Source organism: Pongo pygmaeus, chromosome 17 (assembly GCF_028885625.2).
Source record: "Pongo pygmaeus isolate AG05252 chromosome 17, NHGRI_mPonPyg2-v2.0_pri, whole genome shotgun sequence".
Classification (NCBI taxonomy): Eukaryota; Metazoa; Chordata; class Mammalia; order Primates; family Hominidae; genus Pongo; species Pongo pygmaeus.
Genome location: NC_072390.2, coordinates 38,238,651 through 38,265,385, shown reverse-complemented (window position 1 = coordinate 38,265,385; position 26,735 = coordinate 38,238,651). Strand labels below are relative to the sequence as shown.

Genomic DNA, 26,735 nt, shown 5'->3' with positions numbered 1-26,735 from the left:
TGGCGAGGGTGGGGTGCAGTGTGTGCCTGCTCAGCCCCTCACAGCAAGAGGCAGGGTCTCTTCTTCACTTTTAGTTCAGCTCATTTCTGGAATGTTAGTAACCTGAACTGCTGGATGCTTCCTTCCAGATTTCCAGGAAATGATGCTCACGCAGCAATAGCAGAGGCCCACTGAGGGCCCAGAAGAACAGCAGGACATCATTACCTTGTCCCCCAGGTAGGAGGTGGGTGCGACCCAGGACGCGCTGCTGACGGTTGCAGGCAGCTCCTGGAGATCTGCCACCATGCTGTTGCTGCCCGGGTTGAAAGAGACAGGGATGTCCACTCTGTCTGCTGTCTCCAGGCGCCAGCCCAGCATATCCACAAACTGGAAAGAGGGAGAGAAGCAAGGGATGGAAACCTCTTGGTCGTGGCATCCCTGGTGATGGGTGCATGATGTACTACAGAAAGCTCCTGTGGCAGCCTCCTTGCCTCAGAGGGCTCCTTTATGCATCTCCTCCTGCACCTGCCCTCCTGAGCCAGAGCCCGGTCTGACCGATTGCCACTGGGAGTTCTGGGAAGGCAGTGGCCTTACATATGTGGGATTTATCTTTGTAACCCAGCACACATCCTTGTTCTTGACATTTAGTAGGTGATCAATGAGTGTTTGAATAATAAAGAAATAAGTGTATGAATAAAAACTAGGACCATGGCGCATTTAATGGCAAGCTCCTTATAAAGAAAAATGTGATGTGGAATTCAGTGGCCTGCTATTATTATTTTTCTCTAAATGGAGCATCAAAATTAAATCTTTTCCTGGTCACAAAGGAAGCCAGTTAATTTTGAGGTAAAAAAAAGAAAGAATTGAGCAAGCATAGGATTGGATTAATGCTTTCTGGTTCCCAGGGGATAAGAGACTTCAGAGCAGATTTACAAAGTATTTTTTTTTTTTCCAATTACTAGCTATACTCCTTTTAGGAGACAGGCAGTAAAAGATACGAAATAGGCAGGCAGTAAAACATATAAAATAGTCTTTTTTGGGCCAGGCGTGGTGGGTCACATCTGTAATCACAGCACTTTGGGAGGCCGAGGTGGGTGGATCACCTGAGGCCAGGAGTTCAAGACCTGCCTGGCCAACGTGGTGAAACCTTGTTTCTATTAAATATAAAAATTAGCTGGGCGTGGTGGGGCATGCCTGTAATTCCAGCTACTCAGGAGCCTGAGGCAGAAGAATCGCTTGAACCCGGGAAGCAGAGGTTGCAGTGAGCCAACATCATGCCACTGCACTCCAGCCTGGGTGACAGAGCGAGACTCCATCTTAAAAAAAATAATAATAAATCTTTTTTTGAATACTTGTTGGATATAAGACATGACTCACACAAAGAAGGCAAGCATGAGGTTACTGGTTCATGGAATAAAGAAAACAAGAAAAGTTTTAGTTTTATGAAGTTAATTTTAAAAATGCCCAAAGAAGGCCAGGTGTGGTGACTCACACCTGTAGTCCCAGCACTGTGGGAGTCTGAAGTGGGAGGACTGCTTGAGCCCAGGAGTTTGAGACCAGCCTGGGCAGCATGGCAAAACCCTGACTCTACAAAAAATACAAAAATTAACCAGGTGTGGTGGTGCATGCCTGTAGTCCCAGCTACTCAGGAGGCTGAGGCAGGAAGATTGCTTGAGCCCTGGAAACGAAGGTTGCAATGAGCTGTGATCACACCACTACACTCCAGCCTAGGCAACAGAGACCTGTCTCAAAAAAAAAAAAAAAAAGTGGCCAAAGAAAAGATATGATAAAATAGGTGAGAAGGAAAGCAAAACAGAAAGAAGAGAAGTAAAAATGAGAAATGAGGGGTGTGATATTGTGACATAACAAGACATCATGAGAGATACGGATTTGGCTATTACTACCAGTTTCTGGCACAGAGCTCCTAAAACCCTTGTAATTTCCTGAATGATAGGGGTGATAGGAGCATCTTTTGCCATAGTAATTGGTCTTAGTCCACAGTTCCTGAAGCCAGAGCTTCTAAGACCCTTGGACTCTGATGCTGTAATAGTGTCTTTTTGTATGCTAATGAGATAAGTGGTGGCTGGGTCCTCTGGGTAGCTTAAGGATGGGGGCTTGTAGACAGGAAGACCAAAGTAGGAAGAGGGTTGGGACTTTCAGCCCTACCCCCAACCTCTGAGGAAGGGAGAGGGACTAGAGATTGAGTTAATTATCAATAGCTAATGATTTAATCAATCACGCCTACATGAAAGAGCCACCAAAAAACAAACAAACAAACAAAAAAAACCGTAAATGGTAGTTTGGGAGAGCTCCTGGGTGGGTAAACACATCTGCATGCCAGGAGGGTGGTGTGCCCTAACTCCCATGCCTGGAACCCTCTGGACTTTACCCTATACACCTATTCACCTGGCTGCTGCTCTGTATCCTTTATCATATTCTTTATAATAAACAGCAATAGGAAGGAAAGTGTGTCCTGAATTCTGGAAGCCATTATAGCAGATTATAAACATGAGGAGTGGGCTGTGGGAACCCCCAACTTGTAGCAAAGCACTGGAGAAGTACTGGAGGCCTGGGACTTGCAACTGGCATCTGAAGTGGGAGCAGTCTGGAAGAACTGAGCCCTTAGCCTGTGCAGTCTGATGCCACCTCCAGGTAGAGAGTGTCAGAAGTGAATTGAATTGCAGGACACCCCGGAATGTCTGGGAGAATCAGAGAATTTTTGGTATGGAAAAAAACCCACACATTTGGTGTTAGAGTGTTGTGAGTATAGAAACAAGGTTTTCTTTTAAGGGGGAAAATGACAAACTCAATTTATTTAATCAGATTTATTGGGCATCTATTATGTCCCAGATCCTGTTCTAGGCACTAGGGGTGTATCAGGGAACTCACCATTCTAGGGATGAAAGAAGAAGGGCAATAAACAAATTTTAAAACAAAATATTAAATAGGGAGTGATGACTCCTATGGGGAAGACAAGGGTAAGGTCAGCAAGAGTGTCCAAGGTGTGCTATTTTATAGGGAGTGGTGAAGGAAAGCCCCTCTGAGCACATGACATTCGAGCAAACACCTGACAAATTCAGGAAACAAGAAATTTAAAATGCTGCAGGCCAAGGAGCAGCGAAGGATATGCTTATCATTTAACAAATCCATGTACAAAATGTTCCCCAGCACTTTCTGTCAATGCATACCTTAGTCCTTCGCTTATGTGAGCTGTGACATTGATTATTTACTCCAAAACAGAAACAGCTGGTACAACCCTTGAGATTGGCTGGGTCCAAATGGAATGAGCCTTCTCGACACACATTACACTCTGTGCCTTCTACATTTTCCTATTGAAGCAAAACATGAAGTAAGAGATCACGTCTTCCAAAATTTCCCTAGTTGCAATTAGCTACTTGCACAAATTAAATACCAACACAAGATGTTAGGATGAGAATGTGAGCAAAACATTAAAAGAGATGTTAATTATTAAGCTTTCATCCCATGTTAATTGTTTAAACTTTTATACCACACACAAATGGAGGAGAGAATTCTCTAAATTTCATAAGATGCCCCTGGGGCATCTTGCAAGTAGAGAAATAGCACCACATGGTTCACAGGATGGGGAGACCAATTCATCTCACTCATCACCACCTTAAAACATCTCCTGGGAATTAGAAGGTCTCCTACAACCTGGTGGAACCCCTTGGAGCCGAGATGATCACCTGGAGTCCATGGTCCAGGAATGGGTTTTAGGGAAACCTATGAACCTCATGAAACTGTAGGTAAAAGTTTGTGCTGATTTTTCTGGAAAGGGTCTATATCTGTCATTAGATTCTAAGGTGGTCTGAGACCTCTCCAAAAGATAAAAGGGGTCTTGCCTCCTAACTATTTCTGTAAAATGAGATCATGACTATAAAATGCTACACACACTAGCAACATCTCTTATGGGTCGGTCCCATTTCCCACATACTTTTCTATGTTGACTCAACATGAAGCACTTTCCTGCTGACCGGCAGCTGGTGTCTGGCATTGCACGATCTCTCTTACCTTGCAGAGGCAAGCTCCGGTCCCTGGGTCACACACTCCTGGCTCAGTCCCATCTCTGTTGCAATTGCAGGGAACACACTCAGGGAAGCGGTAAAACCCGGAAGCACATTGGTCACACTGCCGCCCTGTGATTCTGGGCTTGCATCTGTACACAAAGTAAAGGAAGCAAAAATCATCATCTTTGTACACACAATTTTAAAGTGCTCACTTACACTATAGTGGACTAATTGGTGCGCAAAGCCAGTTAAATAGATACAATGCCTGCTTATGGTCCAAGGCAGAATGGAGAGAGGCAGATAAAAGGCATTTACAGAATGTAGGTCATTGACCAATGGCCACTGTGGATGGTCATGGATGACCGTCGTAGATGGGTCAGGCTTAGCACTAGGTGTTGAGGGCGCAAGAAGGGACATGGCCCCCGAGCCTGGAGGGCTCCCGCAGATGGCCCATAAGTGGAAATGATGACAATATACACAGAGTCTAACTGAGGTTCAGAGGAGTAGCAGGTGACAAGTTTCCCTGGGGGAAATGACTCCTGACCTGAGCTTTAAAGGGCAGAGTCATGGGGTAGCAGTTGGGATGCGCATTCCAGACAGAAGGAACAGAGCGGGAGATCACTCAGTGTGTCCAGGGAACAACACAAGCATGGTGCTGCTGGGGCAGATGTCCAGGCAGCGAATGCTGCCCCATGGCCTGAGGAGGTAGGTGGTGTCAGATCATCAGGACAGAGGGGCTGAACACGGCAGCACAGCGCAGTAGCTGAGACCTGTGCGTGCAAGGCTGCAGTTCTAATCCAGCTCTGACCATATGAGACACACCATCTTAGCAAGTTCTTTAACTTCCCAAAGCCTGCTTTTCATACCTATGAGGGACAGAACACGGTAGCTGCTGCCTCCTGGGATTGCTGGGAACCCATGAGGCAGTGCATGCAAAATTTCATCCCAGTACCTGGCACATGGCAAGTTACAAACAGGGGAACACTGTCATGAAAAGCTGTTAAGGAGGAAAGGGTGTGGTTGGACTTGTGTGAAGGATGGAGCCTGGAGGGTGAATTCCAGCAGCAGCAGCAGCAGCAGGCTGTCAAATCAGGAGAGAGACTGGGGGCTGACCTAGGGCAAAGGTATCCAGATGGGGAGGAGGGATGGGCTCCCAAACTATTTTGGGGTGAGGTTTCTGGGAATTGTAAGATTCTGGATGAGGAGTAGAGGAAAGAAGAGAAGACAAGGAAGACTCCCAGTTTCCCTGCTTGGGTGACAGAGTGGATCTTAACGTCCCTTGTTACCTGCAAGGGCCAGAGCTCAGAGGAAAGCACAGTGTGGGGTGGGAGGGTCACTCTGAGTCATCCACCCTCATCCATCTGCAGGTCCTTTTAACTGAAGATCCAGGCAGACAAGAAAACACAAACAGCTGAGCAGAGGCAGAAAAGCAGTGGGCTATGGCCGTGCCAGGAGAACCCAGAACTCGAGGTTGGGGAGGGGAAGAGAAACTGCTGCGAGCCCTGGGGAGCCAAGCACTGCATTCAGAGCTGGGATCTACCTACACACTGATTCTCTTCTGTGGGACTAAGGGAAGTATTAGAAATACGTTTTTATTGGCATATAGGCAATAACATTTTATTGTTCAATTACTACCAAATGTAGGCCATCACCTATCTCCTAATACCTGTGAAAATATCCTAACCCAGTGACCATCCTAAAAAAGTTAAATACGACTCTTCATATCCCATTAAGTTTCTCTTTGGCAAATATCTGCTTATTTCCCTTTGGCAAATATCTGCTTATAAACGATTTTGTATGGGATTAAGAACATAAACTCGGAACCAGGTAACCTGCTTTGAATCCCAACTCTACCACTTACTGGACCTTGGGCAAATTGGTCACTTTACAACCAAGTTTCTTCATCTATAAAAATGGAGGTAACAATACCTACTTCACAGAATTGTTGTGAGGATTAAATATTACATGTAAAAACCTTACAGTACTTGCTTGCACACATGTAAGTATTTGCTATTACTATTCTAGCTGTGACATGGGCTAAGGGGAGGAGACGGTGCCTTTCTGTCCACTCAGCACACCTAAAAGGACTAACTCAGCATTACTTGCAAGACCTGCTGGCAAGTTCCATCTTTCAGCCCCATCCCTCTCACCTCTCCCTACTTGATATCTGCAGAAATGATTCCATAAGGAAGTAGCCTCAAAACCACACTTAGAGCAATGTAGGTATAGAGTATAAATGTTCTGCTTGAAGTGGATGGCTCTAGTGCAGTGGATTGTAAACTTTGGGAGAGGATCAGAGACTCTTTTGGAAAGCTAGGTAAACTATGGGCCATATTCTCAGAAAAGTGTCCACTAAACTCACAGAAAGACTCATTCTCATATACATACAATTTTGCATTCTCCATCAGAGGGCTCCTGGCCCCAGGTTAATAACAACTGCTCTCTTCTTGTGACCCTCGGACTAAATGTAATCAGGCAGTCTGGCAAAAATGTAAAGCCTGTTCTCAGTTGATTCCTTATTTCTGGAGAGACAGCAAGTGTGGAGCACAAGGACTTTGGTGGTCTAGAGACCGGAAAGAAGAGAGAGCAGATGACCCCTCCCAAAATAAAAGCCATCAGAGAGAGAAGCCTCAGAACAGAAGAAGGCCTTTGGAGATGGCCCGACGTAGGCTGGGTGAACCTTGCTTCTCTTTTCCTGGCAGTGAAGGAAAGAACACCGTGCACAGAGGGACAGTGTTGCCATGAAGTGCCAACCAGGCAGACTGGCATCCCAAGGTCTGAACGTTTCTTTTAGCAAACATGCGGGGCTTCTGGCCAAAGGTGAATTAATAAGATGCTGGTGGTAGGTGAGCAACTCACACACTGAACACCATTGGTGGGCACAGCTCAGAGTGTCCCCTGAGCAAGTGATCTGGGCGGGGACCTGGAAGGTGAGGTCACGCAGACAGGATCCTGTTTTTTGTGTGTGTGTGGTTTATTTTTTTTAATTTTTAAATTTTTTATTTATTTATTTTTGAGACGGAGTCTCGCTCTGTCATCAGGCTGGAGTGCAGTGGCGCGATCTCGGCTCACTGCAAGCTCTGCCTTCTGGGTTCACGCCATTCTCCTGCCTCAGCCTCCCGAGTAGCTGGGACTACAGGCACCCGCCACCACGTCCGGCTAATTTTTTGTATTTTTTTAGGAGAGTCGAGGTTTCACCGTGTTAGCCAGGATGGTCTCAATCTCCAGACCTCGTGATCCACCTGCCTTGGCCTCCCAAAGTGCAGAGATTACAGGCGTGAGCCACCGCACCTGGCCCTGGAGCCTGTGTTTTATATTTTCTTTTCTTTTTCTTTTTATTTATTTATTTATTTTTTTTTTTTTTTTTTTTGAGACAGAGTCTCGCTCTGTCGCCCAGGCTGGAGTGCAGTGGCGCAATCTCTGCTCACTGCAAGCTCCGCCTCCCGGGTTCACGCCATTCTCCTGCCTCAGCCTCCCAAGTAGCTGGGACTACAGGCGCCCGCCACCATGCCCAGCTAATTTTTTGTATTTTTAGTAGAGACGGGGTTTCACCATGTTAGCCAGGATGGTCTCGATCTCCTGACCTCATGATCCACCCGCCTCGGCCTCCCAAAGTGCTGGGATTACAGGCGTGAGCCACCGTGCCCGGCCACGTTTTATATTTTCACTTCACTGGAAAGGAAAGGAACAAGAGTACCTGCAGCAAGGGCAGCTGTGGAAGCTGCTTGTCCAGACAAGGAGGAAGGGAAGCAAAATCATGACTGGCCTGTGTGTTTATTTTAGAATGTATGTGAGATGATCCAGTGGAAAGAGAGTGACTGAGAAGGTGTGGCCAGTCAGTAATATAGGACCAAGCTCTGAGCCTCACACAGCACATGGGTAGCAGCTGAGAGCACTAAAGCAGATGGGAAAAAAGCCAACAGAGCAGAGGGAGGGGAGCAGAGGCCTGCAAATGGGGCCCTGAGTGGCCCTGCTGGGCCTGCTAGGCCAGGGTGAACCAAAACAATATCTATATTCTTGAGTACTGCAATGTTTAGATCATTGAGTTATGCATCCTGTGCAAAGACAGTTTTTGGTGTTGCCATGACAATAGGGAAGTTTTTGGTGATGCCATGACAATAGGGAAGGAAGAGGACATTTCCTCTTGAAAGTCTGGCTGAACATCCTTTAAAATGACCTCATGTCGGCCTGACTTGGTATGTTTCTCTACAGCGAATTTATGGTACCCAAGGAACAGCCCTCAGAATTTCTGGTACCCAAGGAGTAGCTGCAGAATGGCAATTCTGGGGAGGCAGGTCAAGAGAATTTATCTCCACAGCAATGGGACTCCTGGCCAAACGTTTTGTAACAACATCTGGGCATGGGTGGGTGCTTGCCATGTCTCAGAGAATCAGGCCCAGATGTGTTGGGGTGAGCTGCATCCTTTGGTCATTAAACACTGTAGGGGCCGGGTGCAATGGCTCATGCCTGTAATTCCAGCACTTTGGGAGGCTGAGGCAGTGGATCACCTGAGGTCGGGAGTTCGAGAACAGCCTGACCAACATGGAGAAACCCTATCTCTACTAAAAATACAAAATTAGCTGGGTGTGGTGGTGCATGTCTGTAATCCCAGCTACTCGGCAGGCTGAGGCAGGAGAGTCGCTTGAACCCTGGAGGCAGAGGTTGCGGTGAGCCGAGATCATGCCACTGCACTCCAGCCTGGGCAACAAGAGCGAAACTCCATCTCAAATAAATAAATAAATAAACACTGTAGGGCCCTTTATATTATGCTCATATCAAAGTCCAGTTTTAATCTAGAGCCCAAAATCTACCTTATTTATTTATTTATTTATTCACTCAAGAATTATTGAGTGCCTTCTACATACACATTCCTTTGTTAGGGGACATGGGAGGGAGGGGACAAAGTAGAATAAGTCAGTCTTGACGTGGACATGTTTCACTGAGGACACAGGACCTAGAATGTGGAAATTAAGGGAGAAGCTGGCTAAGCAGTCAACTTGCTTTGGCCAATGAGATGATGAGGCGATCTCTGTGGACTCGTAGAAGGCTCCTTGCATTCTTTGAGTTTGTACTTTTAACACAAAAATCCTTGAAGGACAGGCATAATTTGGCGATAGTAGGAGAGGAGAAGGGAGCCCTTTCACAACTGGAGAACAGAACACAGACAAAAAGTGTTTAGAGGAAGTGAGAAAACCAAGCCAGAGAAGAAAGCAGAAAAAACAAAAAGGCACTAAAAGTTAGGGTAGATAGAAGACAAATCACGGAAAGTTGGTCTTTATCCTATTAGACAATGGGGAATTAAGGAAAGTTCTTGAGCAAAGAATGTGATGTCATGGAAGTGGTGTTCCCATAACAGCCCACACACAATATGGCACTCACCATGCTGCACTGTCACTCTTGGTTAGAAGAGGTGCCCCCACCAGACCACAAACATGTGTGCCTTCCACAGGAAGCACAGCACCCAAACTGGAGTAGGTATTAGATGCATTTTGAGCAACAAAACACATACAAAATAACATTTAAGAGAAAGGAAAAAAACCTCACAAGGAACTGAGGGAGATGTTTCATCCTCATTAAAATAACAAAAACAAACAAAAATACATGCCAAGAAGATAAAATCACATTTAAGGGTAGGCTGACATAAAACAAAAAGAAGATAAAATCATAAACATGTATGCATTTATCAACATTGTCTCAAGTTCACAGACTAATAGTACCATGTGTTTGTGAACAAAATTAAGGGAAAGACAGATATTTGAATCCCAGTATAATTGTCAATTTAGTATATTCCTTTTAAAGAGCCAAAAAAGAAAGAATGAATGAGTAAACCAGGAAAAGGAAGGCCAACTAGGAAAGCATCAATATCATCTGAACATGAAGTGGTAAAAGGACTTAACCAGGCAGTAGACAGCCATGGAAAGGAAGGGGGATAATACGTCCCTTGCCGGAAGTTGACACCTGACTGGCTGTAGGGAAAATGGGTTGATTCTAAGATGATACTCGGATTTCAGGCTTAAAGGACTGGAAAGAGGCTGTTACCATTAAGTAGAATATTTTTTTTTAACCGAAAGGGAGAAATGGCTTGAAAGGGAAGACAATGACATGGGTTTCAGAGATAGGATCAGTATTGTAGAATTCAGGAGTTAACGATTATCCAATCTAACTTTTCATAATACATGTGAGGAGACAGGAGCCCAAAGAGCTTAGGGAACTTGTCCAAGGCTACCTGTGTGAAGCCAATAAGAGAACCCAGGTTGAGTTGATTTGCAATAAAGGTGGAATAGGATAGCCCTCAAGGATCAGGACTGGAGCTGTGGATCTGGGAATCATCCAGGAGTGAGGGTGGCTGAAGCTAGGAGAATGGGTGGAGTCTCAAGGACAAACCATAGAGGGAGGAAGGCAGACAGCCATGACCTTGGCAAATAACCACAACAGCTAATACTTACTGGGTGCTCAGAGTGTATCAGGCGCTGCTTTCAGTGTGTTCACAGAGGATATTTAACCCTCTAAAGGACTTTATGAGGTAGGTGCCTCCAGGATCCTTATTTTACAGATGAAGACCTAAGGCCCAGAGGACAGAAGTAATATACCTGAGGTCACCCAGACAGTGAGCGGCAGAGACAGGACGCAACTCACACCACACATCCTCTTGGTCTGGGGGCAGAAGGAGAAAAATGAAGCCAGTGAAATGGCCAGAGAAGCACCATCATAGAGGTTAGAAGAAGATGCCAGTGTTACAGAAGACGAAGGACAACAGAGGGCGTGCAGGTGAGAACCCTGAGCTCCTTCTATGTGGCTGTCACAGCGGTCACCACTGTGTCAACAGCACATCCCAGTGCCTGCACGCTGCCTGGCCAGCCTCACAGATTATTTGATGAAGTGCATCAAAGAAATTGCCTCTCCAAGTTGTTAGGGCTCAGGAATTGATGCCTAGCTGGAAGCCCTTCTGTTCTGAGAACACCAAGTCTATGACCTTTTCTGGTTTTTAATTTCTCCATTTAACACAAAGGCTTAGTAAACCTGAGTGGAGATATAGAGGGCATCCCCAAATGTTTCCTGTGGCTACTACCCTTCTGAAAAGGCATGAGGTACACGTGGCTTCGCTGGATGTCCAGGTGGACTGCCATCTCCTTTGATCAATCTGAAAATAGCTTGGACGTGATCAACAGCACAGCAGCTTTTACTATCAGGGATCTCCAGCTTCCTCACGTCTGACACAGATGGATAAAGTCTTCCGAAGATATTCTAGCCCTTTTGTATGTTCAGAGAATCTGATGGCACATATTTTCCATTACTAGGAGCAGATGCAAATTTACTTTTTCATCGCTATGAATAGATATATGTGCTGTCTTGTTGTGCCAAAAAAATGAAGTTTTGATCAATATAAGCATCTTTTTGATCTTGATAGAATTGGCCAGAATAATAGACCTTTTGATAATTACGCAATATAGTCCGTGATACAATCAGAGATTGAAAAAGAAATAGAATCAGAATTTTAAATTTAGATAGGAAGTTAGAGATGATTTTACTAAACTTCATTTTACAGAGTAAGAAGCTGAAAGCCAGGCAGACAAAATGACTTGCCCAGTCTCATAGCTAGGACTTGCCAAAGGTGAGTCGAAGGCTCAGTTTTATGGTTCCAATTTATTCTCATTGCCTCTAAAACTACAACACCAGGTTGACTTAAGTAAAGAGTGAGTATTGTGGATTGCTAAAATTATTTTTGTAATTCATTTTAAAGTAGATGAATATTTGTAACAGTTTGATTTTCTTATAGTATGATAAAGTTGAATGCTTATAAGTAGTTAAATACAATTTGAAAATTGCAATTTTTCAGCTTTGCAGTTTGTGATGATTTGTACAACTGCAGGACAAGACTGTGAAAGAATGTGTTTTCCTTTTTCTCACAAACTCTAGGTATCTCTGATTATTTCTTTCACATGAGCTTTAGACTCCTCTAAACATATTCTTCATAAAGGAAATTTTCTAAGGAGGAAAAAAAAATAGTTTTTCCTCTAATATTTTATAAAGAAGTAATCCCTTCAGGCAATCAAAAGCTTTTTCAGCATTTACACTGAAATTATCATGGGCAATTTGTGCAATTTACAGTAATGTAAATTTTCTTACATTTTCTGCCAAGGCCCTTTTATGACAAATCCATTTTGATCATGAGAAGATGCGTTATCCCATTAGGTCATTATCGTCCCTTTCCTAAGTTCAAAGTAAACAGTTTTACATCTTGGTTTAAGTGTAATACAAGTCTGTAAGATTCCATTTCTGTTGATGCTGTCAGGTTTGGGCAAAACTTACTATAGACATGCCTCTATCCTGAGTTAGGAATATTCCAGTCTATTAAATTATCATTGGCAGTGACAGTTTGTTAAAAATAAAATTCCTTAGAATTTTTACATAAAATACTACAGTAAATCCATCCATCATCTTCTGGTGCCTTAACAAGATTAAAACATTTTTTAAAGCACTCTTGGTTTCCTTTTTCTGTGACAGCAGCATTGAGAAATTGTGTGTGAAGTTCCATTTGCAGTGATTTATTGTTGACAAACCACTCCCTTTGAAAACTCTACTGCTTCTCTTCCTGCCTGAAAACTGATTCTCCATCTCCCCCTTGGTTCCTTTGCTTCGTGTGATTAAACACAGGTATCCCCTCCGGTTCTTGAGTGACTGAGCTGACACAGGCAGGACTCACACCTGTGGTTTTAAAGACTTGGAATGTTTCATGATTCGAGTTTTTCTCCCAGCTTCCTTACAAGGTTCCAGTATTATAAAGGAGTTGGTAGGCACCAGATAACAATTAAAGGTGTGGTTAAGGGGACTTCCTTAGAAAAGCAAACGTCGCTGCTATAGAGAGTTGAACTGTATCCCCACAAAAGATCTGTCCAAGTTCTACCTCCCAGTACCTGAGAATGTGACCTTATTTGGAAACAGGGTCTTTAGAGATGTAATTAAGTTAAGATGAGGTTATATCACAGTACAGTGGGCCTTAAGCCAGTATGACTGGTGTCCTTATAAGAAAATGAGAAGAGACAGAGACACGTACAGAGAGGGAAATGCTACAGGAAGACAGAGACACACAGGGAGAACAGCATGTAATGGCGGAGGCAGAGGTTGCAGTGATGCAGCCAACAGCCCAGGGACTCCCAGGAATACCTGCATACCAAAGGCGAAGAGAAAGGCATGGAACAGGTTCTCTTGCAGACCCTCCGGAAGAAACCAACCCTGCCGACATCTTGATTTTTAATTTCTAGGCTCCAGAAATGTGTAAGAATAAATTTCTGTTATTTTAGCATTGTTTGTGGCATTTGTTAATGGCAGTCATGGGAGACTACCACAGCCGCCCTCAAGTGGGAGTCACTGAGGCCTGTCCCCAGCAGCCATAGGCCCTCCTGGCTCTCACACCCAAACTACCGACTCCATAATATCCATGTGCCTGGGGTACGTGCTGAAGGGAGTGGGGTGCATGGTGAAACTTCTGCTTTCCCCTGCACACTGCCATCCTGGCCTGGCCTCTGACTCAGTTTCCCCGGCATATCACCACTGATCTAATTCTTACCAGTCTCTCCCTCTAGGAGCCATACCCTTTCTCTGGCCCCTGCAGCCCCCACCCAGTCCTGCTGAGATCAGGCTTGTCACCTGGAACCATGTGACACCGGCCTCCATGTTCCAATGCAGCCTCTGAATCAAACCTCTCAGCAATGCAGCATCTGCATGAGCCAAGGTCTCCACCTGTCCCTTAGTAATTAAGTACTGGACTGCTCAGTGGTCCTCTGAGGGCAGCCCCACTCTCAGGCCAGGCTCTCCAGCCTGTCTCCTGTTCACCCTGACTCCCTCCTCACTCCCACCAAGCCCTGCTGTGGAGGCCTCAGTTCCCCTTCCAGCCCATCTCAGCTAGGTGGGATTTCAGACTTTGTCATGCATTGACCTTAACCACACTGCCAGCGAACCCTAGAAGGAGGGTATGAAGCTCATACCTAAATACAAATGGACAGGTGCTCACCACAAGGCATCCCAGCAAAGCACACAGATACCTTCATTATGCATGTATCACTCTTCTCCTAGTTTTGCCTCATGGCACACACAGAACACAGTCCCCTAGTGACAGCATGCTGGAGTCAATGGGCAAGGCTGCTGCCGGCCCAAGATGACTGGCAATCTGTCCACACAGGCTCTGCCGAGCTCAGCCTACGGGACCAATCACTCCACCCACTGCAACCCATCCTGGCTGGGAAGCTCACGCTGAGGTCAACAAAGGGCACCCCTGGACAGGTGGGAAGTAGAAAGTGACGATGACCAGTGTGTAGGCAGATGGCACGCGACCTCCCTGTGACAGAAGCGGACAGGCTACTCCCCCAGCTCACCTGCACTGCCCACTGTCCCGGTCACACTCCGGCATGGCAGCCTCGATGATGCCCCTCCTGGAACAATTGCAGCCTTCGCAGCCGGCCATGGGGTGGAAGCTGAATGAGTGTGTCTCACACACCTCACACTGGGGCCTGATCGTGCGCGGAGGGCAGTGGCACTGCCCCGTCATCTCTTCACAAAGGCGCCGACCACAGCTGCACGCTGGCCAGGGGATAAAGAAATACCATGTGAGGGTCAAAGGCCGCCTGGGCTCCAGCAGCACTTCACCAGCTGCCAGGCTTTCCAGAAGCCTCTGAAGGGTCAGAGAGAAATGTTTGGATCTGAAAGGCCCATTTCTTGGAGTCAAGACCAACCACACCAAATGCTCATGGCAGATAGTGTGGATGGGGAATGAGGAGCAGCTGCGCCAGCCAGCTCCAAGATAGACCCTCCAAGGAGCCCACCTCACTGCCACTGTGTGCCACTCATATGGGGCCTCTGGACCATCGAAGGATTCTGGAAATTGGTAGGAGGCTGCTCTCAGGCTCCCTGAAGCGGCTCCATATCCACATCACCCCAGTACCCTGCGCTTCCAGAGCCCAGGGTCAGGACACGACCTGGCAGCAGGGTTCTTGTTCCTTGGCCTCTGCATGGGGACTCTGCACACTGCATTTTTCACTGCAGTCACGTGAAGTGAGCTGACCCTACCCCTCGGACCACAGGATGGTTCTTAGATAAAGGCCCCATGCGTTCTCATTCAGTGAGTAGCGCTGCCACATGGCCCTGGCTGTCCTATCTCAACTGAGTTTGGGTTGGGCCAAAAAATGGAAGCGGCTTCCGTGAGGAAGGGGATCAAGCTCTCCAAGACTCTGAGGTTTAAGACTTGTCACACTCACCTGCTTTGCCAAGTGCATAGGCCACACAGCAGGGGAGTCACAAATACTTATCTTCTACAACATTGCTACTCAGAGTGCGGTCCATGGACCAGCAGCATGGGCATCACCTGGGTGTTTATTGGAAATGTAGAGACTCAGGCCCCAGCCCAGTCTCCTGAATCAGAATCTGCATTTGTCCAGATCTCCAAGTGAGTCTCTAGCACAGTGTCACTGAAGAAGCCTGCCCCTGATGAACATCATCCACACGGGACCAGAGCAGACCTTGGGTGACGGGAAACGTGCACTTACGCTTGCAGCGTGGGAATCCGTAGTGGCCTGTTGCACAGCGGGTGCACTGCCGCCCAATGACGTTGGGCCAGCATGGGCACTGCCCACCCTCAGGGCTGCAGTGAGGGCCGGTGGCCCCAGTGGGGTGGCACTCACAAGGCAGGGCGCCCTTGTGGTAAAAGGCCACCAGGGACCTGGCGGAATTCTTACAGAATCTGGAGGCTGTCTGGGGGCTGTGGAGACAGAAACAACTCATGGTGATGCCTGGGGAGGTGTGTATGGGAATGGCCTCAACCTCGCCTTTACCACCTGCTCCACCCAGCAGCATCTGTGGGACGGGCTCATGGTTCTGGAATCAGGGAAGAGTGGGAAATACCCCACCTCAGACTCAGCCGGTGACAGCCACACCCTCCCCCTACCACCTGCCACAGGAGGAGACTTCACAGAACAGGTCAGCAGGAACCTTGCACAGCTGGAATAAAAGAGTAGAAATAGACCTAAAAGACGAACTATATAGTATGTAAATTATAGCTCAATAAAGTGGTTACCAAAAAAGTCAACCTATGTGTGTAATAATACAACTAATAAAATGATAATGAGGAGGAGAATTGCTAACATTCATTGAATGTTGTGTGCTGGAAGCCTTAGTGATATCCCACATGACCTTCCAACCTCCCAACCAATTAGGCCTAATCCCCAATTCACAGATAAGGCAACTGAGGCTCCTAGAAGTTAGGCATCATTCCCAAGGCTGCAGGGTTATGGAATGGCTGAGCAGCATTCACATCCACAGCTGCTTAAGAGCCTTTGCTCTTAATATTCACTGTACAGGAGGTATCTGCCTCCCAGAGCCTCTGGAGTGCCTGGGTTCTTCAGGAATCTATGACAGGGAAAGGGTGGGTCCACAGAAGAGAATGGCAGGAGCTGACACTCAGGGCCATCCTAGCTCTTGGCATTCAAGGACACAACGAGAGAGGGCAGGGAAGCCATGTCTCTGGACACTCCCTGCTTGGTTAGATGGCAGAGGAGAGTGGGACTCAGGGCTGATGTCCTTCCCAGTGGAGGGTACCCTGTGTGGTATGTCTTAGGAATCTGTGCTGGCACACAGGAAACAGTGGAGAGGGAAGGAAACTCCTAATCAGCCCCTGAATCTCAGCTTGGGGTATGGACCCCTGTTGAGTTCATAGCTGAGGACAGTCATCTTTCCCAGGCAGCACATGGCAAAGTCTGTCATGGGAGGGTTGATGTGGAGAAAGAGGATCTTCCCCTGGGACTCACTGACACTCTCTTGGGCAGTCGGGGAAGAGGACGGATCCATGGGCCAGCCCCTCCCTGGTCAGGAATGTGGGAGTGCCTCTACATTCCAGAGCCTTCCCACAAAGTGATACTCACTCAAGGTAAAAGCTGTTTTTTCCACAATTGGTGATAAACTCGAGTGACTTGTCCATGGATTTTTTGTGAAGTATTTGGTAGTCATAGTTTTCTGCAGGCACCACTAGAACACGGACCTGAAAGAAATCCACCAGCATGTCTTAGAATTTCCAATGATGACACAGACCTAAGGCTACTTATTATACAGGTTGAGCACCCCTACTTGAAAAATCCAAAATCTGAAATGCTTCAAAATCTGAAACTTTTTGAGCACCAACACGATGCTCAAAGATCATGCTCAAAAGAAATGCTCACTGGAGCATTTTGGATTTGGGATTTTTGAATCAGGGATGCTCAATCTGTAAGTATTATGCAAATATTCCAAAATCTGAAAAAAATTTGAAATCCAAAACACTTCTGGTCCCAAGCATTTCAGATAAGAGATATTCAACCTGTACTTTCTCTTCACTGAGATCAACACTCTTTATTGTTAAGACCAAGACCAAATGAATCGGGATTTATGAAAAACACTCACAGGAACAGGCCGAAGCCAGGAGTAAAGGCTCAGTCCACATTACTATGCGGGGAATGATGAGTTCCCAGGCAGAGCCCTTGAAACTTCTACTCCGAGAAGCAAAACCTTGTGTGCTGGCTGGGTCACGGGACCTTGAGGGTAAGCAGGGGCCTGCCGGATGGCCAGGGCTCCGTGTGACCCATGCCTGATGTCTCCCTGGATCTCCAGGGATGGCTGTTTTGTATTTTTAAAAGGAAACAAACAAAAGTGGCAAGAACAATGCAGAAAGAAGGTGTTAGCTTGTCCTTAGAGCTTTCATCATACTTGGTACCCTATTATGAGTATGGTAGTTTGGTTCTCTGTGCCAGTATAAATCAGAATATGCCTATAGCAAATACTATAGAAATTTTCAAATATCTTTGTCAACTGCTCACCAGCTCACAGATTACAGGGAGCTTACTACTCTCATGATATTCAATTCAATAAACGTTTGCTGAGCACCACACACCAGGTGGTATTCCAGGCACAAGGGATACAAAATGAACAGATGCAGCCCTTATCTCCTGGGAAGATGACTTCCTCAGAGAGGAGGAGGCTCACTCAGAGACCTGGAGGGCCACACAGAGAGTCTGGGCAATGCTTCCTGGAGGGCTTTGCAGAAAGATGAATTAACTCTGAGCTGGGTGAGTGGGTAGGCTGGACTTATCCAGGTAGAGAAACAGACAGAAAATGTCAGAAAAAGGGACAGTGTGAGAAAGCCTGGTGGCATGAGAGGACATGGCATATCTGGGGGTTTGAGAACGGATTTGTATGGCCAGAGCGTGAGGTGTGGGAGGCGTGGAGTAGGGCAATGGCAGAGAGGAGGATAAAAGATGAATTAGGGGGTCATGAAGGCCTGAGAGAGGCACGTGGATCCTAGGGAAATACATGGAGCATATCCCAACAGTTGTTGGAAGCCCAGAGAAGCGGCTGGGTTACACGGCATGCTCCGATCCTTCCAGCCAGGTAGGTAATGGCCAGGAGTGTGGAGGAGGCACTGGAAGGAGGTGGAACAGGAAGGGAGTGCTGGCAGGAGGCTGGCCCTGCCCAAGTGAGAGGAAGGACAGTCAGTGAGGACAACGGGGCTAGAAGAGAATGGTTGCCTCCAGGAGGCACGGCAGAGAAAGACTCTGGTGTATGGTAACAGATGTGAGAGCAGAGCTGCTAGAGAAGGGGGGTCAGCATGACTCCAGGCACTGGTTGTCATCACTCAAGGTGATGAACCGGGTGGGCACACTGGGGCTATGCAGGGTGCAGACTAAGCAAGGGACTTGCAAGATCTCTGGCCAGGCAGATACGCAGGAGATGGTGGTCACATATTGGAGTTCAGGAAAGATCAGAGATGACCTCACAGATGTGGGTGTCCTTCCCACAGTGGAGAGAATAGAATCGATGGGCACGGAAGATGTATCCAAGGAGAAATTACACAATGGGGGGCTCGGTGTCAAATCGGAAGGAACGCCAACACACAGTGACAAGCGGAAAAGAGAAATCACCCAAGGAGGACTAGAGAAAGCGGGGGAAGCAGAGAGAAAGCAGCTGCAGAGGCCAAAAGAAGAAAGGAGTGAAAAATGCTCCAGAGACTGGTCAGATGAGGAAGCAGGGGCTGGTGGAGAGGAACGATGCCTGCTCTCTTCTGTCCTAGTTCCCTTGACTTTAATTGTCACATGCTTTATTTATTTATGTATTGGGGGGGAAAAGACAGCTGTAAAATTTAAACGTTTTTCTACAAATATGACTTCAATTCCTTGGAAGAATTATTTCCATGAGGTAAACAGACACCCAGAATGGCCAGCCAGGCAGGCACGTGAGGAGCAAGTTGAGGGACGAGTGGAACGCACCAAAACCAAGGACTTTCCTTCTGGAATCTTCACGGTTGCAGCCACTTCAGGCTCTGAGATGTCAAACTCAATCTGGCCTTCGGTAATCACTTGATCCCGGCAGCCAAGCACATGGGGGCAAAAAGAGGCACGGAAGGAGCCTGGCAGAGAGAGAGAGAGAGACTTCCTGTCATGCGCCGGACTGTAGATTCGGCCTGAGGCAGGCAGTGGGGCCTGCTCACTGCAGCTCACCTGCCCGTGGCCACCCGCCGTCCACTGACACCTGCGCGGGAAACGTCGGGTGTGCTGCTTGGTAAAAATGGATGACAAAGACGTATCGGCCCAGGTGTGGTACACGTCCTCTCAGGGTCACTTGATTCTAAGAGGAAAAAAGAGGAGGAAAAAAAACAAAAAACCCTCAAGCTGAAGAGCTATGAATAACTGGAATCATGGAGTATTCAGAGGTTAAAAAACAAAACAACCTAAGTATTTACCAAAGTGAAATGACAACACATCTTCACCCAGAAGCCTTCACACATACATTTACAGTAGCTTTTTTTTTTTTTTTTTTTTTGTTATCACAAAAACTGAAAACAAACCAAATGTCTCTTGCTTGCAGATTGGATAAACGAACTGTGGTACAATCATACATGTTGGAGGGGGTATAATTTGGTAAGTCAGGTTGGAAACCTGTTTGGCAATATTTACCAAAGTTGAACACATAACCCAGCAATTGGCCTTCTGGGTACATATCCAGAAGAATTGTGTAATATGTTTGCAAGAAGGCCACACTTAAATGTTCATAACAGTGCTATGCATAATAACCATGCAATAAAGAGTCTGACTCCATTTTTTTTAAGAGATGAGGTCTCGCTCTGTCACCCAGGCTGGAGGGCAGTGGTGCAACCATAGCTCACTGCAGCCTCAAACTCCTGGGCTCAAACGATCCTCCTGCTTCAGCCTCCCAAGTAGGTACGACTACAAGTATGTGTCATCATGCCTGGGTAATTTTTAAATTTTTGTAGAGATAGGGTGTTCCTATGTTGCCCAGGCAGGTCTTAAGCTCACAGTCTCAAGCAATACTGCCGCCTTGGCCTCCCAAAGTGCTGGGATCACAAGTGTGAACCACTGTGCCCAGCTCTGACTCCATTTTTGATGTTTGCCCACTGACAGCTTTCAAGCCCTATTATACTCTTGTGCCTTTTGTCCCACACACAAACAAGCTGATAAGACAGCTCAGGGGCTCCTGGCTCCCTCCTTTGTCATAAGTGGGGAGTTCTAATCACATAAATTCCAGCCCCTGGGAGAGGGAGTCCTCCCTGGATGGCTCTGGCCCTCCCTCCACTCCCACCATGAAAACGAGTGTTTTCGAGGGCTAAAAGCTAGAGCCTGCCCTCCTTTGGCTCAAGCTCGAGTACAAGCCCTGCTCTCCCCAGAAAGCCTCACTTTGTGAGTAATGAATCTTTTAACTCACAAAAATCTTCAACAACAACAACACAATAACAACCAAAGCTCATCCTCATTTTTCAGATGAGACCCATGACTCGGGGGGGTAAATAGTTCCTGGAAAATCACACACTAATTTCATGACAAAAGCAGGATTAGAACTCTGTTATCTTGATTTCAACTCATTTCCCCCTATTATTCTAGACTGCCTTTCCCATATGGGATTTTATTTGATTCTGTCGCTCAGATCCTGTAAATTCCCAAATCCAATGCACTGTGAACACATGCAAACTATCTTTGCGATTATAAGGACATATAATACAGGTTGGACATCCCTAAACTGAAAATCCAAAATGCTCCAAAATCTGAAACTTTCTGAGCACTGATACAATGTTCAAAGGAAATTCTCACTGGAACATTTTGGATTTCAGATTTTCAGATTAGGGATGCTCAACCCATAAATATAATGTAAATATTCCAAAATCTGAAATTCAAAACATTTCTGATCACAAGCATTTTTGGATAAGGAATAGTAAATCTTGTAATATCATAATGTAAATTATATTTTTATAATGCAGAACTTTAAAAGTCCTGTGATTTTTTGGCTTACGGAATGCATTACTTTACTGTATTTCACCTTTGTGCTCTAGATGATTGATTAATAAATGTTTATGGATAATTTCCTACCTGCAAGGTACTGTGCTGGTGCAGTGGGGGATACAAAAAAGTTTACTGGTTCGAGACCAACCTGGGCAATATAGCAAGATCCCATCTCTACAGAAATAAAAAAGAAAAAAATTAGCTGGGCAAGGTGGTGCTCACCTCTAGTCCCAGCTACTTGGGAGGCTGAGATGGGAGAACTGCCTGAGCCCATGAGTTGGAGGCTGCAGTAAGCCATGATCATGCCACTGCACTGAAGATTGAGTGATAGAGCAAGAATCTGTCTTTAAAAAAAAAAAAAAGGTTCTTGGCTACAATAACTATTCTAAAAGTCTTATGATCCAACTTGGGAAGAAAACTAATAAACAACTATATTAAGCAGCAGCAGTCCACAAAAATATAAGCTATCACAATATGGGCCATGAATAATTGCCAAATGTCTAGTGGACAAAGCCCAGGAGGGAAAGCGCATCAGGAAGGGGTGGTCCTAGGCAGGATTAACCAGATGCCTGCATTTCTGGGACTCTTCACAGAAGACAGTAGAGGTTCTCAAACTTCAGGGGCATCAGAATCACCTGGAGGGTTTGTTAAAACACAGATTCCTGGGCCCACCCCCAGAGCTTCCAGCTCAGTAGGTCTGTAGTGGGTCTGTGAATCTGCATTGCTGACAAGTTTCCAAGTGATGTGGATGCTGCTGCTTCGGAGGTCATACTTTGAGAACCACTGGTTTAGAAACAGCACACTACCTGCGGTGCCTTCAAGGTGACCCCAGGAAGAACATCAACAGAAGGTGAAGACTGCTGGGGCAGGTGAGGGAAAGGCCTGCCACTTAGACCATCCAAAATTAATGCTGTTGGAGGAGTTTCGTGGGCCAGGGAGACACAGGTGGCACTGAAAAATAGAATATTTAAAAATCTGATTTTTAAAAGAACCCAAAGCTACAGAACTGTCCATCAGTGAAGAGACAGACTTGGAGCATAGAACTGCATGGGCAGCAAAAGGATCCAGTGCTGGGGGAAGCACAGAACTCTAGGGATCTTTATATAATGATACTCATACCAAGTGTATTCCAGTCACCTGTTTCATTGAACTAGTTGAAACAGAGAGAATCTTAATTTTGAAGTAAAGTAAGTTAGATAGAAACTTACGGAAACTTCCCTTTCCAGAACTAAAATTAATTGTTAAAATGAGATCAATGCAATAAAACATTATTCACCTCTAAACGTAAATATTGACAGAACACTATATAAAAAAGAAAAAATACACATCGTCTCTTTTATGCACAACCAGAATTACATTGTGTTGGTAGTTCCTACAGTCCTAACCATGCACACCAGATTTCATGACCATGCCCATAAGCTGTTTTTGAATCTACAGCAAAACAACCCTACCAAAACCCCAATAAGCATTAGTTAGCTGATTCTCATCACATAGTTATGAGATAGGTCATTATTTTCATGGTTTTCCAAATGAAGAGTCTCAGACAGAAAGATTAAAAGATTGAAGCAAAATGAGTCTTTTCGAGGGCTCAGAATAGAACTCAGCGTTCCTGCCCTCCAGGGGTAGGCTTAACCATTTCCCTGGTTGTTCCTGGGTCAGCTTCCTGATATTATGGAATTCTGGCAAGACTGCTGCGGCAAATTATTTAGCTGGTTTTTCTTGCTGTTTTAAATCCACCACCAGACTTTAGCACCTTGGCTTATGATCATTTCTGACGTTCAGTATAAAGTTTCAGCCTTACACTCATCCCAGTGTCACTCAGAACATAAACGGGGAGACAGGAAGGAAACACATTACCTTTGATTGACAAATTGCCCGTAACTGGCAATGCAGTGGACTTGCGGTCTCACATACTCAGCTGAGAATTCTTCAATGGGTATGATACAAACTTGATTCTAGTGAGCAAATACAATGCACAAAGGCACATTGCAGTTACCAGCAAAACCAATGATATGGCCAAAAACACCCTTTTAAAAAAGCTATTAAGTAAAGGATTTATCCATAATAATTCTAATTGTTATTTCAAAGTAGTAAATACTGCAGGATGGCATGTCCTCAGGCATCACTATGTGCAACAAATCCTTTTTACTGTTTTATATAATTACTGACTGAATTACTGCTGAAATACTTACATAAATAGAACTGAGAACAAAGCCATAAGGAAGCTCAGAAACTATTCTTTTCAGTGACTTCCAGTGCCTGTTTTTTCTGTCTTGTCCTGGGCCAATCCTGGCTTTTCAGGCCCATTGGGAGGAAGACAGTGGATGTGGTGTGTGGCCAGAGAACCTGCTTTTCAAAGTGACGGCTGCCACTGCTAGAAATAACCCTTCTTAATAAAGAATGACTCCCATCTCAGGCACATTTGGCCTTTGTTGAAGGAACTGTCTCCAGAGCTAGTTTTTGAGTCACACAAAAAAACTCAGTCATTAATTTATCAATATACTTCATTTTAAATCAAAACTGTATCACCAGCTTGATTGCAAAGCTATACAGTAACAACAACAAACATTTTTGGTGAATACCACTGAGACTAGGGGGTCTTACAAGTCCAAGATGGACAACACCCCTGCCTTCATAGAGCTTATGTTCTAGCCAGCCTTGACTCTGAATGGCATTTGACCACTTCAAAAAGGGAAAAGTTATTCTTAAATGATGAAGATTCAGCTCCATTATAATTTCCAAAGATGAAGATGTTAGATTCCCTCAGATTGTTATGTTTTAAGAAGGAGTCATAATTTTATCATTATAATTTTTTAAAAATTGAATTCCAGGTACTTCTTAAGAGCAGGCTCCAAGTTTTTAATACTATCAGGCACAAATATTTAAAACACATTAGTACAGGCTGGCCTGGCATTTCCCAGGGTGTGATGCATGCGTAGTATCAGCAGTAACAGGAAGTTGCTTCACACTTAGAGAATCTTAAATTCCCTGTGATATTCATTGTAAATCTGGCCACCTCCTTTCACTGGCTGTTTATCAGAATCCTCAATGTTCAAGTCATGTCATTACAAGGATGGGCATGAAGATTATTTAGTCTGCCACACTTGATATTTTAACTCTTAATAATATATATATATCTGATTAACTGAATGATATTCTTTTTGAAATAGCTTTTTAGTTTTTTTAAACTAGGTAATTATAAGCTTTAAAATTTTGATAAAATTTACCAAGAAGCTAATAGAGATTATTAAGATGGAAAAGAAAATAAACAATAAGCAATAGGATTTCTAAACTCTGGCAATAATGGTAAACTAGGAAATATAATAACAGAAGACATTTTCTTTATAATAGTAGAAATGAATAAAAATTAATGAAATGAGATTTGGTGAGAGGTACTTAAATATGACTAAATTTTATTAGGCCATATCAAAGTATGCTCAAACAAATGAAGAGGAAAGTCAGGTTCTAGATGGGAATAAATATTAAACTGGCAATTCTTCACAGATTATAGGAGTAATGCAACCCTAGCCAAAATTTTAATAAGCTTCAAAAAATATAGATATCAGCAAAATGCTTCTAAAATTCAATGGGCAAAACAGAAGCATACCAGAAGGAATCGGGCCATGTGTCCCTTGAGCTGAATGTCTGCATCTGCCAATAGCTCATACATGGCGATGCGGCTCATGTGATCAATCACAGCACTCCGGCAGAGAACACTGCAAGAGAAAACAGAGTTTTCTTAGCCTGACTCCCGGCATCTCCCTCATTCTGCACATCCTTATGGGGTGGCTGATTGCTCTTTGGTTTCACCTGTTTATAACTGAATGAATTACAGTGAATTTTCCTGCATGATGAGTTGAAGAGGGACGCAGCTCGCAGTCTCTATGGGGAAAATAACTTTCCTTCGGTGGCCAGTGTTGTACCTCTCAGGGCTAAAGGCCCCGTTCAGTTTTTCTACCTGGCTTGATGAAGTACTAGGTTTAGTCCTCGAGAGAAAGGGCCCCAGGGTCAGTAACTGCAGATCTCTAAGACACAGCCAACATTCTTGGGGCTAGTCACAATTAAAGTCACCCACTAGCCTCACAGCCACCATCCCATGACAAGACAGTGAGCATGCTGGCCTTCCTCCAGCATGGAAAGACCCCAAGGTTGCCTCTGAAACTCAGTCTGGTTCTCCTCCTTCTTCCTTCTTCATTTCTACCTTGGTATCTCTTCCCTCCATCACATCAAGTGAGATACAGAATTCAGGGACATTTAAAAGCTCACAGTTTTGAACCAAATAACTCTAACAGTAAAACCCTTAGAGGAGGTACTTTTTGAGTAATGTTTCTGACTTCATACTCTGTTGCAAATTTTCTGTCTGTAAATATAATTCGAAACTACTGTTATATTAAAACAAAAGGACTATTTCTGAGAAATATTTGAAATAATTTAGGCAATGACTTTTTTGGTGAGGATTAAAATGAGATAAGTTATATAAAAAGCCAAGCCCAGTGTGTATTACATATTAGAAACTTAATAAACCATTGTTTTCTTTCTCGTGTGTGTGTGTGTGTGTGTGTGTGTGTGTGTGTATCCATTAAAACACATTCTTTTGGATTTAGGCATAATCCTAGGGTTAAATATACTAAGTGGTTTACTTAGTTTTATCCTTATCCTATATTAAATTCCTCCTAAGAAATAGCCTAACGGTAATAACCAGATTGATTTAATCACTAATGATCATCTCTCTTATGGAGAGCAGATTAGATTTATCACAGCACTACTTTGAAAAGTGGTTTTCTATTAGCACCACTGCTATTCTGCTGGGATTTTTTTTTTTTTTTTAACATCATTAGAACTCACTTGAGAAATGCTGGGAAAAGTTGATACCTCAGCAAAAGATGCTGCAACGCTGAAAGGGCCTGTCATTTAACATAGGTTTTCATGGGTCAAATATTTTCCAGTTGCACCATATTTTTTGGACTCCCATACTTGTAGCCTGTTGATTTTCACTTATCCACATGACAGGCAAGGAAGAGAAAGAGGAAGTATTTTAGCCATGTGAAAAAATAGAACAGGACACTCCTTGGAGTGATTAAACACAATAGAAGTGTTTCCTAGACTGAAACCATGCTGTCCTGTGTTTCTAAGGATAGAAACTCCTAAAGCAGGACTTTGGTGTTGTCATGTTCAGAGCCAAAATGATCTGCAGACTGACATGCAGTTCACTCTCAATAACTCCATTCAGACTTAGGTCATGAAACAACACCCATGGCGCCCAGAAAGGGTGTCCTTTCTTTCTTTGGTTTTGAAGCCACTCCTCCTCTCCTTGGCAAAGATATTCTCAGAGCTCTTCTGAGATGATTCAGAGTCACCAGGGTTGTTATGAATAGTTCCTCCTGCCCCCTTAGCCATCTCCACTTTGTATCCTGAGCAACAG

At 44.9% G+C, this 26,735-nt stretch overlaps 1 protein-coding gene across 4 annotated transcripts in view; it reads right to left on the bottom strand.

Moving 5' to 3' along the window:
- The window catches only part of LAMA3 (laminin subunit alpha 3), a 284,588-nt gene that overhangs the window by 92,997 nt on the left and 164,856 nt on the right, over window positions 1-26,735 (bottom strand). For all 4 annotated transcript variants that reach the window (XM_063653496.1, XM_054461048.2, XM_063653497.1 and 1 more), the window contains exons 25-35: window positions 24,921-25,029; window positions 23,171-23,268; window positions 22,120-22,264; window positions 19,520-19,646; window positions 19,289-19,428; window positions 16,916-17,031; window positions 15,545-15,756; window positions 14,378-14,582; window positions 4,009-4,153; window positions 3,168-3,308; window positions 205-366 (exon numbers count right to left, since the gene is read on the bottom strand). In XM_063653496.1, coding sequence (XP_063509566.1) covers window positions 205-366; window positions 3,168-3,308; window positions 4,009-4,153; window positions 14,378-14,582; window positions 15,545-15,756; window positions 16,916-17,031; window positions 19,289-19,428; window positions 19,520-19,646; window positions 22,120-22,264; window positions 23,171-23,268; window positions 24,921-25,029 — 1,600 coding nt within the window. The remainder of the gene's footprint in view (window positions 1-204; window positions 367-3,167; window positions 3,309-4,008; window positions 4,154-14,377; window positions 14,583-15,544; window positions 15,757-16,915; window positions 17,032-19,288; window positions 19,429-19,519; window positions 19,647-22,119; window positions 22,265-23,170; window positions 23,269-24,920; window positions 25,030-26,735) is intronic.